We start from the raw sequence: 16541 nt of genomic DNA on the forward strand, positions 1-16541 counted from the left end.
GAATCAACAGAATGTGGTAATGCAATCATAAATGACGGTCAAATGTGCTTACACATATTCAAGAAATCAATCATCTAAGTTATAAATAATAAGTAGTTAATTTGTGTTCTATTTCCCCCCCCTAGATTCCACATATAAGTGATATCATATGACATTTTCCTTTCTCTTTCCAGCCCACTTCACTTAGAATGATAATCTCCAGGTCTATCCATGTTGCTGCAAATGGCATTATTTTATTCTTTTTTATGGCTGAGTAGTATTCCATTGTATAAATATAACACATCTTCTTTATCCAGTCATCGTTGATGGACATTTCGGTTGTTTCCATGTCTTGGCTATTGTAAATAGTGCTGCTATGAACATTGGAGAGCATGTGTGTTTTTGAATTTTATTTTTCTGGTGGAGACCATCTTGTTCCCAATATTCTTGGTGAAAATCCTGAACTTTTCAAGAATAAAGGTAAAAATCTTCACTTGATACTGAGAGTCCATAGAGAAAGCATAGCCTGGTGCTGGGCATATCTTGGGATGCCTGAAAGAATAAAGGTGCTAGAACAGTACTGAGAGCAAAGGCATGGAACTCAAGAATTCCAAGAGTGAGAGACTATCTTTGTGGACATGTAGAGATTGAGAGATGACATCCACGTTAGGTCTGATGGAAAGAGACAAACTGAAGGTCAGTGAGAACAGACTTGAAGATAACAAGGAGATGAAAGAGTGGTGACCAGGGAAGCTTGCAATATTTGTTAAGTGGCCCTGAATGGATAGTGGTAAAGTGACATGTTTCCAACATACACCATGTTTAATGAGGCTTCTGGCAGATCAAAAGGCATTTGGGAAGGGAACATCAAATAAAAGTCTGAAACTAAAAATACTAAACTCTCAGCAAAAGTCAGGACTTGTACTAAAGGCCTCCTTGGAGTGAGCAAGAATTTTCACTTCAGAGGTGGCCTCATTTGGGGGAAGGGGATAGGAGATGGGGGGCTGAGATTTATTTCAGTTATGTTGCTTCACTCTTTGGCCCTTCCAGAGGCTGTGAAGCCAGGGCAAGGTTTAGAAGTTTTGCCAAGTAGGGGCTGGACCTCACCACTATCGAATCCCTTAAGAGCTGGCCTGGAATCTGTACTGACCGTGATAACACACTGCTGTTTGCCCTTCTGTGATCTGTAGGTGAACGTTCATGTCACTTAAACTTCAGCCAAGTGCTGTTAATTAACTCTGGGTGTTTATGGCCTCGTGGCTCCTTTTGTGTTAACCACTTCCTGCTGGTTGCTGAGTGGGTGTGGGAGGGTGTGAAGGAGGGAAATTAGACTCGGCTCTTTCTGGACAAGGTTAAAGTAAAAGTGGGTTTCATGAAGGAGTGGGGACTTTGGGAAATTTAGGTTAGCTGTTGAGCCTCACTCAGGAGAAGAACTTAAAGGCTGCTTGGAGGTGCGCTGTCTCTCCCCAGCAAAGAGGAGTGCGGTGCAGACCTAGGGAGAAGGACTCTGGGAAAGCCATCCTCATGATGTTCTTACCACAAACCAAAGTGCAGCGTGGCACTGGGGAGGATGATTCTGGCCTCCCTGACCTGTCAGATGAGCTCAGTGGGAAAGGTGGAGACACAGCTGCTGAGAGACAGAGGTCTTGAAGAGGGCCTGAGGCTGGCGGAGGCGGACGAGCCGGTGGCATCGCGTTGGTATTCGGGCTGTATCGGTCATACTCAGAATCAAAACTTGGGAGAGGTCTCTGAAAATCATGTGTGCTGAACCCTGCCTTGGAGTCTTCTGTCTCATATCCGGGGTCACCAGCATCCTGGTTTTCCCAGGACTGTTTTGGTTTTAACACCGGAAGTCCCAGGAACCCCACTCAGTTCTGGGAAAACACACATCACTAATGCCCTTGGCACTCTTTGGAGACATATAAATCCATTTGGAGACTCTCAGGGAATTAATTAGATCATCAATAACTGACTGTTGGGGGAAAATTGCCCTGTTTATGCCCTGTACTCTTTCCTCTAAGTGCCTGCATGTGTGATCATGCAAGTGTGTGTATGTTTCCTGAAGCCTGGAGCACTCTGCATTTGGCTCTGAAGGTTGGCAACAGATCAGGCTGAGCTAAGACTGTTGCCCAGGACTGAATCTAGAAGCTTCCTTACTCTCTTCCCTTGACACAACCACCAGTAGGTTCCCATTACAATACTGCAGTTCCTGATTGAATTATTTTAAACATCCTTTCAGAGCTTCTGTTTGACAACCACCTGTAAGTCTCTTCCTTATTGCCTTAGGGATGGGCCTTTGCCAGGTTGTAAACTCTAATCTGTGTTGACTAGTTGGATCCCCACCACCTCTGATTCTCACCCCTATACACACAGACATTTACTAAAATCCCATCTTTTTGCTTCATTCAAGGGAACCACAGATCGCTTATGTTCGAGCAATGGTGAGATTCGTTATTAACTGGAAAATCACTCACAGTTTACAGCTCAAAACCACCAAAACTCACTCAATTAAAAAGTTACTCCTTGATGAAAAAAGGCAACTTAATGGCAATGCAGTGTGGTTTGCAAAGCGAAGGACTGAATCAACTCAGCCCCCAGTTTTCTAATGGTACTGCCTTACATGCAGCAGGGGAGCAAGCTGGTGTCATCTGCAGATCATGCAGCCCTCTCTCTGTTCTTCATTCCTTATTCCTTGGGTCATCTGGCCCAGAAGTTCTTCAGAAAGTCCCACTGCCTCATTTTGAGCTTTGTCCTTGGATAGGCAAGGCTGTACTGCCCGTGGGTGGTCTTTGATGGATACCTCCTGGGACAAGGGGGCAGCCTTAGAGCTGAGCGATGGACACACCACTATAAGGAGTCCGCTTCTGGAACAGGACATGAGTGCTCTGTGAGGGTCACATGCTGCGTGGTGAAGACACTGCCTATTGCTCCTTCCCGCTGAGTGGCTTTGGTAGTCAGGGTACACTCACACACCCTTGACCGTCATTGAACTCCACAGAAGGCTCAGATCACTGGGACACACTTGGCAAGGGGTTCTGTCTCCCATTTTGTATCCTTCATACCTAGGGAGGAAGAATTTGTTTTTTAGAGTATGGAACCAGCAAAGAAAGATTGAAGTATATTTCAGTATGTTCTTCTTGCTAAAGCAGGCAAGTTGACTTACCCTGTTTAGAAACTCTTCTCCAGGGAAGGTGGAAAAATGCGTGGTTGACTGGTTAAATTTCAGCACCGAGTTGATGTTAATATGATCTTTAAACATCCAAGTGTGTTGGCTGCCACACAGGAACTCTGATATCAGCTGGAGGGAAGCAAGAGCTGTTAAAGGATATTTTGGCTATCTGAGGTTTTTCCTGAATCGCGAGTCTAATCCTTAACACTCTCTGTAGCTTTGTGCTTTGACTCCATTCCTTTTTTTAATCTCCCAACATAAAAAGAATATTCTAGAAGCTTTGAAAAGTAATACAGATCTTTACTGTAGATTTTCTTAGAGAGGCAGTGCAGGAGCTGTAGAGACCGTAGAAAGCTTTCTGAGATCCTTTTTGGACAACTTTCCTCTCCCCCAATGTTTCCTTTCACAGAATCTGCTGAAAGGCTCTCTCCTCTTTTCACGAAGCCCCTTCACCTTTCCTCCCCGCTTCCCTATTGCGTTTGGCTGTCTCCCTCAGCCCCCTCCCAAAAGCCTGCTTTCTTCCAAGACTGTCCCAGCTGCCTGAAGCCCAGGGGAAGTGGATCTGGTCTTACCTCTGATCTCTTTTCTTTTGGAAACTCGGCACATTGCCTGGATTCTGCATCTGAAAGAAGAACCAGAGTGACCCCTCCATAAGCAGGATGCCTTCCTCCCTTGGGATGGAAGGGAACTGGGGAGGGAGGAGTGCTGTCACACAGGCTGGTATTTTGTGTCTCTACCACACACACTCTTTTAATCACACTCTTAAGAGGAGGATATCTGATCCAGAGCTTAATGTATGCAGTCACCAAAGAAATGAGAAAAAACTAACTGGAGATTTCTTTTCTGGTCCTAGGACTTTGAAGCCTACGTAAATGCTTCTGGAGAACATGGAATCGTGGTTTTCTCTTTGGGCTCAATGGTCTCAGAGATTCCGGAGCACAAAGCTATGGAAATTGCTGATGCTTTGGGCAAAATACCTCAGACAGTAAGAAGATTCTATACGATTTCTTTCTTCCTTCACAAGAGTTCTAATGCCAGACTTCAGTACCTAAATTAATTCTACTAGTTGCGCTTTAGACTTGGGTTTCCCTGCCACTTCCCAATTATTAACGCAAATTCTTTTTTGTTTGTTTGTTAGCAATTTCACTCTCAACTACTCTGTTAAGCCATGGTCCACTTCACCAAGAAGTCTCTTTCTCTCTAAGTGACTCAAAAATATATTAAGGCAAATTTATTTTAAAAACAAAATGACCAGGATAGTATTTCTTCATACCGCATAAGAGTAGTTCTCCAAAAAGCTGTGGGTTTGGACACTGGGTTCATTTCTTATATTTCTGCTTTTATAGTTCTACACCCACTCATTTTATTAAGTAAATATTCCGTTGAAGTGCAGAAAGATGCAAAAATCATAAATGTACAGCTTGATGCATTTTCACAGGTTCACAAAGTGAACACACTCATGGAATCAAGCCTCTGGAGCAAGGCACCGAATGTTAGCCGTCCCCAAAAGCTTTCTTAGTTACCACACCTCCCACCCTTGCCAAGATTATTTTCATTCAGAAGACTAGTTACTCTAGTTTCTAGTATCTAGTTTCTAGTTACTCCAGCAACTGTCTTATTTAAAAAATCCTATCATGTTCCTCAGCTCTGTTCTTTTGTTTCTGTAAGGTCCTGTGGCGGTACACTGGGACTCCACCACCGAATCTCGCAAAGAATACGAAACTTGTCAAATGGCTGCCTCAAAATGATCTGCTTGGTATGTGAGGAGGATTCGATTGATGTGTAGGTCACATCAAGGTTAAATGAAGAAAGTGGCTGAGGCACGGCCGTTCTAAAGGATTGTTCAGCTGGAAAACATTATGGCCAGTGTATCCCACTTTGCTTTTTACTGGGGCATCTCAACCCACGTTTTCTCCTGCGTGTTTCTGCAAGGGCCACCTGTGGATGGCATGGGGTCCTCAGAGCGCTCTCAGAACCTAGATGATGTCAGATTATGAAGCTCAGTGATCTGACTGCTGGCATCCCTCCCTGTTTTGCTTCTCAGGTCACCCCAAGACTCGTGCCTTTATCACACATTCCGGCTCCCACGGTGTCTATGAAGGAATATGCAACGGTGTCCCAATGGTGATGCTGCCCTTGTTTGGTGACCAGATGGACAATGCAAAGCGCATGGAGACCCGGGGAGCTGGAGTGACCTTGAACGTCCTGGAAATGACCTCTGAAGATTTAGAGAAGGCCCTGAAAACTGTCATTAATGACAAAAGGTAAGAGACAAGGTATCAAGGAACACTACTTGTATTTTGGCCATCGTTTCACAATAAATATTCAAATGTGAAAACAAATTAAAATTGAATTTATAAGTAAGATGCTTTTTTTTAAATAGAATTTATCACAGAAATTATTTTAAATATTATTTCCCCTGGTGTACTTAAAATTCCAATTTATAAAAAACAATGCCAACATAACAGACGAGTTCTTGCAGAGAAACAAGTATTTCATTACAAGAAGCATAGTGTCTGTAAGATAAAAACAAACCAGGTGCTTAGAGGTATGGCTTTTCTTACCACTGAAACCTGTGAGAGATTTTGTCCATGGGGGCTTATAAATGTGTGTGTGTGTGTGTGTGTGTGTGTGTGTGTGAGATGTGATATCACAGACAAAGGCTTATAATAAAAGCTAAGGCAAGTTTGCTCAGATGTGGCTCCGAAATGATTCAAAGGGCAAAAGCCATCAGATATAATTATCTCTGCATGAAATTCATTGTACTGCTGTCAACAGCTACTAGTAATAAGCTGATCAAAACCCTATGGGAAGAAGTGACGGCCAGGAGTGAACTTCACCCTGTAATCAGTTATGTACGTGTGTGCGCATGTACCTGGGTGTGGATGTGGATGTGGATATGTCTATGAAAACCTTCACCCCTTGTTGCTTCATTTGGAAAGAGACATCCATCAGGAGGACAGAAGTGAAAAGACTGGAGTGTGTTCAGATGGGAGGAAACACTACACAGGGAGACACACCAAGTCTGGACATGGGAAAATGAGGGCAAAATCATGGTGCTCACATGTGTGTGATGCCAGTGCATAGAAAAGAGTTGCCTCCATCACCCCAGGGTAAAGTGCCCTCAGTGTTGGTAACAACCTGCCCAGAGTGGTTGGTGTGGCTCTTACCCATCATTCCAATCAGCCTCTGGCCTCCCAGCTTGTCAGTGTCAGGTCGTGAGGCTCCCATTAGTGGTGTGATTTTGATCTTTTATTCAGTGGGAGGGACAACTACTTATAACTCAAAAATGACTTGGTAGAACTTCTCTGGTACATCACTATTTAAAAAACACTAATCAATCAGCTTACATTATTAACTAACTTCATCTATTCACTTCTGAGCCATCTCTATCTGATTGTGAATCTCCATGTTCCCAACACTCTAAGCTGAGACTGTACCTACATAAAATAAAGAGAAATGGAAAAATTTCCAATATCAGATTATGTAACCAGGCCATAACAGATGCTCAATAAATATTCAATGAATGAATGAAAGTCTAAGAAAATCTATCTTGTTTAAGAGAAGGTTCATATAAAAGGAAGATGTTTAACAGGATTTATGGCCAAATATTAACAATACATTAAAATAATGTATCCAATAAAAAGATGGACATGTTTAAGGACAGCAATGATCATAATTGCTCCTGAATAAGTGTCTTGCTTTTCACTTTCTTCTCTCTTTTCTTTCCCTTTCCTTCTCCTCCTCCTCCTTTTCCTTCTCTTTCTCCTCCTTGTCTTTCTTCTTCTAGTGCATTCATACTAAGGGCTGAAGTGTCTAACCAATTTTGGATTTGGATGTTCTGACTCAGCTATCAACACTGTCCAAAATAAACAGGAATCCATTTTGCTTTAACAGGCTGCATAGACACTGCCTCATGCAAAATTTAGTACCTGGATAGCTTAATGTTTCAACAATTGAATTGAAAGTATACCACTGTCTTGGAGATGGCCCTTAAAAATGTGTTTTACTTTGGCTAGAAGTGATTGTTTACAATCTCATTGAATGGGAAATCATTAACAATTTCCGACATGACCTTTTCCTTTATTTCTTTATCTTGTTACCAAAGAAGGTATGATCTAATTCCCTGAAAAGAAAAGAAGGAAAGTAGGTAGCAAGTTTCAAATAATTTAAAATTATAATTTTGGCTTCCAATTTTCTTTTTCTTTCTTTTAGAGATAAAGAATATTGTGTGTGTGTGTGTGTGTGTGTGTGTGTGTGTGTGTGTGTGTGTGTGTTTATGTTTTCTGGTTGTAATAGAAGCTCTGCCAAGTCTGGAAAATCTGGTAGTGTTCCTAACTAGAAGCAAGCATAAAAGGGGACGGTTCACTCCTGTTGGAGTTCCAGGCATTCACGCAACTGTCTTCTGTGTTTAGCTATAAGGAGAACATCATGCGCCTCTCCAGTCTTCACAAGGACCGCCCCGTGGAGCCTCTGGACTTGGCTGTGTTCTGGGTGGAGTTTGTGATGAGGCACAAGGGGGCGCCGCACCTGCGCCCTGCAGCCCACGACCTTACGTGGTACCAATACCACTCCTTGGATGTGACTGGCTTCCTCCTGGCCGTCGTACTGACAGTTGTCTTCATCGCCTTTAAGAGCTGTGTCTTTGCCTATAGGAAATGCTTCGGGAAAAAGGGGCGAGCTAAGAAAACTCACAAATCCAAGGCACACTGAGAAGTGGGTGGGAAATGAAATAGGTTGCAAATTTGCAAACAGAGAGAGGCAAGTTAAATTCATGTTCTACTTTTTAAAGAAATACTTTGCCATAAGGTGACATCCCAGAATGTTTTTTTAAAAAATAAAAAGTGATCTAATGGCTGGTCACACACATAGGCAGAGATATGTGAATATTTTTTCTGCCCTCTCCAATATCTTTAATCTGCACTACATTGTCATCTTTCAAATGATGACTTGCTAAGGAAGCTGGATGGGTTCTTCAATCTGCAATACTTTTCCTACTCAGAAATGCCTATTTGAGAGCCACGGCTGCCCGCTCCTCCGGTGACAGTTATAACCTCATCTTCTGGCTTCTCTAGATGGCTGTTACTGACTCTTCAAGAACAGTGTGTGATTTCTGAGTTTGGAGGGGAAAGAATAAGGTGTGAAACTGATGGGTGATGTGTCTGAGCAGATAATCATTGCTCGTGCCAAATGAATCTGAATTTGATCAAAGCCCAAAGTACGGTGTCTGGCAAGTATATTTTCTCTGATGTTTCCCGTAACTAAAAACATATTAATAAATTCATATAAATTATATTTTAGGTGTTCTTTTTATGGATGTTGTGTTTATTTGTCATTAAACTACATATTCTTATTCCAAAAGTAATGCATGCTTCTGACAGAAAATTTGAAAAATATGGAGGTGTCACATACACACAAGGAAATTACAATCACCATTAATCATGTTCTCTTGAAGTAAGCACAGTTACTCTTTTGGCAAATACATATACTGACGAATATATCCAGTGTTTTCTAACATTCTTTCTTCACTCCAGTCTATTGTGAATGCCCTCTCCAGGTCTTTGTAGAACACTTCATTTGTTCTTAGTGGCCAGGGAGTATGCTAGTGCATGAATATACCAGGACTGATTTATCCCCCACTTCCGGGGGGATTTACTTTTCTTTTATAAAAAAGACCTCACTGAATATCCTAGTAGCTAAGTCTTTGCACATGCCTGACAATTTCTGTGGGAAAGTGCCTTACAAGAAATCAATGGTTGTCTCAGTTTTGGTTCCCTTAAGGTGAGGATTCAAGGCTCCCCCTTCCCCGACCCATGGGGTCACAGTAATGGGCTCCTGGTGGCCATGTTTCCCTCTACAATCCCTCCCTCACCACTCCTGATTGGACAAGGAGTAGACCTTTGGGAAGTAAAGGAAACCCTGAAGGAAAGTGGGGAGTGATGACCACTGAGGGGGCGGCTCTCTGGGAGTGACAGGAGCCGAGTCCTGCTGGCTGGCTCTGGGGGTCAGTGCAGAAAACACACCAGACTTATCCCACCTGAGAGGCAAGGCCCTTAGGGAGCTTAGCGCTTGCCCCAGGTGGTGTCAATTTCCCCGCACTTCCGGTTGGCCACAAGGGCAGGCAAGGGGGGATTTAAAATCCAGAGAGAGCCTGAAGGAGACAGATGAAGGTGCAGTGCTGGAGGTCCGGCCCTGTGCACTAGAGATAGAACACAGGGGTCTGTGTGGGGCACTGATGCGAGGCTCTCCTGGGCAAAATGTCTGAGATATTCCCAAACTGAGTCCAGAGCTGTTCAATCACACTGAGAGAGTCAGGTTCCCACACCCTCTTCAGTATAAAGGAGTATCTTGGGAAAAAAGTGCATCAGTTTGATAGGCGGAAGTGGGATTTTAAGTTTGTGTTCATTATTATTAAAGGCTGAATGTTTTTCAAGCTCACGAGCCATTTGCATTTCTTTTTTGGAGACTCTCCTTTGCCTGTCTTCCTGTGGGGTGTATTAGCCTGAGGATTTGGTAAGAGTGCCCACTGCAGTACTGAGAACGCCCTTCTGACATGTGCGGTTTCTCTCCCACTTGTTTTTTGCCTTTAATTTTGTCCACACCTTCGTTGGTTTCTTTCTTTTTTTGCTTTGTGTTACAGGTAGAAGTTTTAAATGTGTAAGCTGCAGGAGGTAGGGTACAGCTCAGTAGTAGAGTGCGTGCCTAGCATGCATGAAGTCCTGGGTTCAATCCCCAGTACCTCCATTAAATAGATGAATAAAATAAATTATTCCCCCCTCCCCAAAATTAAAAAAAATGTGTAGGCTTCAAATTGGAGCTGAGGCTTTCTCCTGACTCCAGCCCCATTTATTCCTTCCCCAGGCAGCTTCTGGAACACAAGCTGTTCACACCAGTTCCCTCCCCACACTGCTGCGCCCTGTGGTGACTCATGGCCTGTGTCCTCCCTCCTTCAAGGCCCTTCCTGGTCCACTCAGAGACCATCTCCGGCCTCACTGCCCACGCTCGTTGCTGCTCCCACCCCTCCCCCCGCCTCCCCCCGTATTTCTCAGGGAGCCTGAGCTGTTCTAACCTCCCCACTAGTTCATGCTCCTTTGCACCTTTGTGTTTCTAGTCCTTAGGCCCTCTTGTTTACAGGTAAGAGACCCCAACTGGGATATCGTAAACAAAAAAGGGATCTTTTTGTGAGGCGATGGATTCCTAAGGATGCTAGGCCCATGGCCAAGCCTCCAGAGGGGCTGGGCTGAGTGGAGCCTCTCTTGCCCGCTCCCGCCCCTGTGCACTCTGGATGCCAGCTTTACCAGTCCTGGCCCTCTCTGCTCCTCAGTCCCCAGAACCCTCAGTCCTGAGACCCCATGGGGGACTGACCGGATTCTCCCCTACCCAGAGTTTCGAATTCCTGGGAGAAAGAATCTGATTGGTCTGGCTGGATCAGGTGACTACTACTGGTCCAATCAGGAGTGGTGGGGGAGGGATTATCGAGGGAAAACATGGCCATTGGGAGCCTATAACTGTGACTCCGTGGGTCAGGGAAGGGGGAGCCTTGTGACCTGGGGAGATTCCTCCAAAGGTGTCCACTGTGTGCACCCATGATTTCCTTGGCCCTTTCATGCATTTAGGCTCACAGGTTTCTAGAAATACGGTGTTTTCTTATTTTCAGTTCCCATAAAGCAGAGGTGGGAAACTCCATTGAGTGACAGACTGTAAGCGTGGCTGAGTTTATGAATTGATTGTATGCAAGTTGTATATTACTGCCACACTCAGAAGAAAAAAGTATTTTCATTTTGGAAAACCAAGCAGAGCCCACTTCATTCTCCTCCATCTCGTCCTCTTCTGTCCTCTCTAGATCATGTGTTCAGGGGCTTCTCCGTTTTTGCCACGGCTTGCCCGCTCACCTAGTGTGTAGTAAATATAAGGCCCCTTTCTCCACCCCTCCTGCTGGCCACACCTTTCACAATATGACTTTGCAGCTCTTCCTGTCGAGAGGTGGAGACTGTTTCCCCACCCCTCAAGTCCAGACCTGCTTGTGACCTGCCTTGGCTGATAGAATGTGGCAAGGTGATTGGTATAGTTCAAGTCTAGACCCTGAGAAGCCTTCATGTATCTGCTCGCTCTCCTGGAAACCTTCCCAGATGCTATGAGAACACCCTGGGCCACTCTGCTGCATGATGAGAGACACGTGTCCTGATCACCCTAGTCTCTTCAGCCAATAGCTAGACAACTGGCAAACATGAGTGTGAGGCCATTCTAGACCATCCAACCCTCATCTAACCCATCAGCTGACCACAGATGCATGAATGACTCCAGTTGTGCTTAAGGGACATAGCCCAGATCAACAGAACTACACAGCTGACCCCATAGACCTGTGAACAATAATAATAAACTGTTGTTTTCAGTCACTAAGTTTTGGGGTAGTTTGTTACACAGCAATGACTAACTAGCACATTCACTTCCTGACCCTAAGTCCATGATCTTTCATGTATGGGGTCTTTAGACCCTCAGAGGACAAAGGTGTGTCCTACCTACCTTTATATCCACCACAACATGGAGAGCCATGCTTAGCTGTGCATGGCAGGCATGCAGTCCGAGTCTGGGGGAAGGAGCTGCAACCATGTCACTCAAGTAGTTTTTGAAGGAGAAAAGAAGGCCCACAGGGGAGTTGGAGGAGGTGGAGCAGAGGGGGCTTTGAAAGAGAGGGCATGTGATAACTGTCTTCTGGTATCTGTTCCATTGTGATCAACATGTCTCCAGAGGGCAGAGTGAGGAGCGACGCATGGATTTTGTGGGGAAGAAGTGCTGGGCACTATGTAGAGGAAGCTGGGTTTCTGCTCTGCCAGGTTCCGTGAAGTAGGAATGGGCTACTGAGGGTCATGAGCTCCCTGGTATGAGAGGTGTGCAAGCAGAGGCTGAGGGGTTGCCTCTTGGCAGTGGACAAACATTGAATGGAATTTTAGTTAAGCAGTCCTGGACCTGGGGGACTCTGGGTCTTGCTCTGTTGCCCTGTAATGCATAGAGATTCAGATTTTATTGCTCAAACTGTTGATCTGGACTGTCTCTCACAGCTACAAGTGACAAGGAAATCCTTTGGGCCCCACTTTCAGTTCAGGGAAACAGAGTCACTGCCTTCCTGTCTTTGAAATTCTTTATCGTCTACGTTTTCTGCCAGTGGGCCACTCAGCCCCATCCTGCAAGCCTTCCAGGCCTTGGGTAAGGGAAGTCCTCTTCTTAGGACCCCTCTGTCATCCCTGACCCCTCCGGTTGCCCTGATCACACCTCCCCACCCTGGGCTCCTAATCACATCCCCAGGGGACTTGGCTGTGAATCGCCCCTCCCATTTCTCTTCTACAAACAGGCCACCATACCTCACTACACATGTAGGTGACAGAAATGTTGAGTGATCACTTAATGTGGGGTTTTTATCGCAGGACCCACTCCTCAAAGCCCTGGGTTCATTGAGCTCAGGGAGGCAGTTGGATCTCAGAGTTCCAAGGGTCTGGGGCCCAACGGTGATTATTCTAGTGAAAACCTCCAACCCTGCCAGGGGACCCACTTCCCACCAGAGCTGCGACTGAGGAGCCCAAAGCTCTCACTTCTTCGTCAGCCTGCCCTGCCACCGTCTACATGACCATTGATGTATGTCAAGCAGAAAGTGGAGCTTTTTCTTGTAGTGTATTTTTATTCCGTCCAGGAGAGAACTCTGAGTAAAGGTCAGTAGTTGGGTCCTAGACTAGCCCCTTAAAGGATTTCCAGGAGGAAGGGAACACAGGACGGTGGAAGGCCCTGGGATGGAGTTTGAGAAATTGGGACAGGAGGGAAAAGGATCTGGGTGCTCACATGGACACCTGTGTTGGTGTTGTCAGCACTTAAGAAGCTGCTGGTGTCAGGAGAGCCCCTTGCAAGGAGCCGTGAGAGCTGCTGGAGTGGATTTCCAGTTAATCATTAGTTTCCAGTGTCTAGCCGAGAGGGAGGAAGGGCCCTTCTTAACGAAGTTCGGTCATCTATTGCTGTGTGACAAATCACCTCCACTTAGTGGCTTAGAGCACTTGTTTATAATCTCAGTTTGCATGATTGGATTCTGGGCATGGCTTCGCGGGGTCCTTTGCTCGGGGTCTCACAGGCTGCACTCAAGATGTTGGCCTGGCGCTGCCCTCCCTGGAGCTCTGTCCATTTTCAAGCTCGTGTGGTTGTTAGCAGAATCCAGTTCCTTGTGGCTGTAGGACTGAGGCCCTCGGTTCCTGGCCACAGGGCCCCTCCATCGGCAGTTACATCAGGACTGTTTCCTTCTCATGGCCAGCAGGGCAGTCGCTCTCTCCAGTCTGCTAAAATGACGTACTATGTTCATGGGAGTGGGTTCTCATCCCCTTTGCCGTATTCTATTGGCTGAAATGTGGGTCTAACCAAGTCATGGGTTCGTCCCACACTCCAGGGAAGTGGATTATGCAGGGTGGGACTCACTGGGGGTCATCTTAGGGTGTGTCGACACACCGAGTATTTTACAAATCTTATCTCTGAAGAGCTTGAGGGAGAGATGGCGGAAGCAGCAATAGACTCAAATGAGGACCTGCCAGAGGCAACAGAGGACCTGGAACCTCTGGAACCAGAGGACAATGGTAAGAAAGTCACGCCCATCCCTGTACTCCTGCCTCATTTCGGCCACTAACTCCTTGAGGGCAAGTCCCAGCCAAGGTCTCAGTTTCTCCATCTGTACAGGGGTCAGGAAGGTCCCCATCTGATTGTGCCGCAGGGGGAGCTGCAGCTGGCAGGTGTCAGGGAGACTGGGGTGTAGGAACACCCCCTGTAATGCTCATTTCAGCATCACACCTGCATCACCTTTGTCTCAGGTACCTTCCAACAAGTCACAAACCTCCTCAACATCATGGACGGTGAGTCGGCAAAGACGGATGCTGCTGGGGCAGGTCCTGACATGCGCAAGATGCTGGCCTCGGTTATCATCGCGGAGAAGGCCACCACCGAGCCCTCTGTGGTGGTGAACGTGCTTGCCCGCTGCCTGCAGGTGCCGGAGGTAGGGCCTCCTCACCCTCAGCTCCTCCTCTGAGCCCGGCCTCCTGTGGCTCTTTGCACATCCGTCCACTGCTCCGCAGAAGTTTTCTGACTGTCGTAGGCAAGGGGCTAGGTGCTGGGGTCCAGAGGTGGGCAAGACTGGGAGGCGCTCACTCCTTAACCAGGTCATTTAAAATGCTGATGAGAGCCATCTAGGAAGCAAAATAGGGTGCGTCCTCTTGGACTTGCAAGAGGGTCAGTGCTGAGTCTGTGGGGGACCCTGACCACTGACCATTTGCCACTTACCTTGCTGAGTGTGCCGGACTGAAAACAGTGAAGAGAGACCGATTTGCAGGCCACACTGGCAGGGCCAGTTGAGTGAGCCTGATGGGTCGAGAGAAGGGGGAGGTGTTGGAGATGGAGGAGTCAGGGTCAAAGTCTTGGTCAGTTCAAGGATGGTGGGTGAATCTGCCCGATGGAGTATTAATCATTCTGAGCCCAATTCCAGTGTGTTGGCTTTTTTGTCCCTAACACCACCAAGCAATTCCCTGGTATTAGCTGGGTGTCCTACAATTTAACCCAATTCTGACACTATCGACCTGGAAATAGTGTCAGCTTCCACAGGTTAAGGGCTCAGTCCCATAAGACACCACTCCCCTCGTCCCAGCTTCAGACACAAGCCATAAGTTTGGCCAACTGGCTATAGATTAAAGGTTCCCATGACCCTCTCTTTGGGTTCAACTAATTTGCTAGGGTGGCTCTCGGAACTCAGAGAAACATTTTACTTACCAGAACACCAGTTCATTATAGCAAGATATAACTAGGAACACTCAGATGGGGGAGATGCAGAGGGCAAGTGATGTGGGAAAGGGCATGAAGCTTCCATGTCTTTCTGAAGGGACCACTCCACTCTCCCCAAATCTCTGCGTGTTCACTAACCTAGAAGCTCTCTGAACCCTGTCCTTTTGGGTTTTTATGGAAGCTTCATTATATAGGCTTGGCTAATTAAATCCTTGGTCATTAGCAATTGATTTAGCTTCCAGCCCCTCTCCCCTCTGTGGAGGTCAGGGGGTGAGAATGAAATTCCCAACCCTCTAATCATATAGTTGGTTCTCCCGGCAGCCAGCTCCCATCGTTAGGTGTGGACCAAAACTCATCAGCAGCAAAACACACCTCTATCACTCTCATCACTTAGGAAATTCAAGGATTTTAGGGGGTCTGTGCCAGAAACTGGACGAAGACTAAACATAAGTTTCTTCTTATAAATTCCAGGTATTTTGGAGGAGGACCAGTGGGAGGGAGAAGATGGCGACTTGGTGTGCTCGGGCGGGGCTGGGTGCATCCCAGGCCCCACTGCCCAGGCCAGGATCTTCCCAGCCACCACGCTTGTTTCCCAGATTTCTACTCAGTGCAAAGTCAACATTTACAACATCCTCCAGGAGATCATCCAGCAGGAGGGGGAGCTGGAGGAGCACTGTGTCCAGAGGCTGGTCGCCATTGCCTCCAAGGAGATGAGGGAGATCCCGGAGGTAGTGGAGCCCTGGGCCCCACCGGTGCCTGCCCCCTGCCAAACCAGGGGCTGAGTCTCGGTTGGGAGGGCCTGGGATGCCCAAGGCCTTTGTCCAGTTACCTCTTGGGGAAAGAATTGGCTGAGGGGGTCCGAGGGAGCCCAGTGGGGTTGGAGCAGGTGCAGGGCAGAAGCTGGTGCTGGCACCACACATCCGTCTCCTGTCCCCTGCAGGTGGAGGGCTATATGGAGGCAGAGGTGGCCAGCGACACCCTGGTGGCTCTGTCTCGAAACCACTTCAGCTTGGTGATGTATGAGCTGCAGCACCACCTCAAGCCCCTCGACCTCACGGAGGAATTTGTCATCATCACCCTGGCAAAGCTGGCCAACGGCAACGGTAGGGCACGCGGGGCCTCAGCCCCGGCGTCTGGCCTCCTGCCTGGTCTCTGCCCTTGTCCCTGCCCCTTTCTGTGTCTGTCTCCTCTTATGTTTCTCAGCATTCCTTCCCTTCTTCTCTGTGTGTCTCTCTGTCTCAGCTGCTAAGATTCCTTCTCTGTGTTTCCGCCTCTCATTTCTGTGTCTTTCTTCCCCATCATTCCTTCTCCTCCAAATCGCCTTCCCCTCTCCCCCGCTGGCTCCATTCTCCTCCCTTTCTCCTTCCCCCTCTGTCTCTTTACTCCACAGACATGTGCTCAGCGCCTGCTCCAGGCAGGCCTTATGGTGAGTGCTGAGCCACAGGGGAGTAAAACACCGTGAGCAAGTAAACAAGGCTGCAGACAACCATCATACGAGAAGGCAGCCATGGAGAGAACAGCCAGGTGGCTGTTTGACATCATGATGAAGGGAGGGGGCCTCATCTCTGTGGGACCTCACTGAGGTGGCCATACT

At 46.9% G+C, this 16541-nt stretch overlaps 2 protein-coding genes across 8 annotated transcripts in view; both read left to right on the forward strand.

Annotated features, from left to right (window-relative positions):
* The window catches only part of LOC102536747 (UDP-glucuronosyltransferase 1A6), a 69348-nt gene extending 60723 nt beyond the window's left edge, over window positions 1-8625 (forward strand). Inside the window, exons 2-5 of one of the 3 annotated variants that reach the window (XM_072961871.1) lie at window positions 4002-4133; window positions 4817-4904; window positions 5193-5412; window positions 7564-8468. In XM_072961871.1, the coding sequence (XP_072817972.1) occupies window positions 4002-4133; window positions 4817-4904; window positions 5193-5412; window positions 7564-7861 (738 nt within the window). In that variant the 3' untranslated portion in view covers window positions 7862-8468. Of the gene's footprint in view, window positions 1-4001; window positions 4134-4816; window positions 4905-5192; window positions 5417-7563 lie in introns of those variants that run through there. The other 2 variants (XM_006209132.4, XM_031677835.2) reach the window with 2 other exon arrangements.
* Window positions 8626-12656: 4031 nt separating this feature from the next.
* Window positions 12657-16541, forward strand: part of MROH2A (maestro heat like repeat family member 2A) — a 44251-nt gene continuing 40366 nt past the window's right edge. For all 5 annotated transcript variants that reach the window (XM_072961867.1, XM_072961870.1, XM_072961868.1 and 2 more), the window contains exons 1-5: window positions 12657-12852; window positions 13660-13755; window positions 13987-14168; window positions 15544-15675; window positions 15888-16050. In XM_072961867.1, the coding sequence (XP_072817968.1) occupies window positions 12777-12852; window positions 13660-13755; window positions 13987-14168; window positions 15544-15675; window positions 15888-16050 (649 nt within the window). In that variant the 5' untranslated portion in view covers window positions 12657-12776. The remainder of the gene's footprint in view (window positions 12853-13659; window positions 13756-13986; window positions 14169-15543; window positions 15676-15887; window positions 16051-16541) is intronic.

The sequence above is a fragment of the Vicugna pacos genome, chromosome 5 (genome assembly GCF_048564905.1).
Source record: "Vicugna pacos chromosome 5, VicPac4, whole genome shotgun sequence".
NCBI classification, from domain to species: domain Eukaryota; kingdom Metazoa; phylum Chordata; class Mammalia; order Artiodactyla; family Camelidae; genus Vicugna; species Vicugna pacos.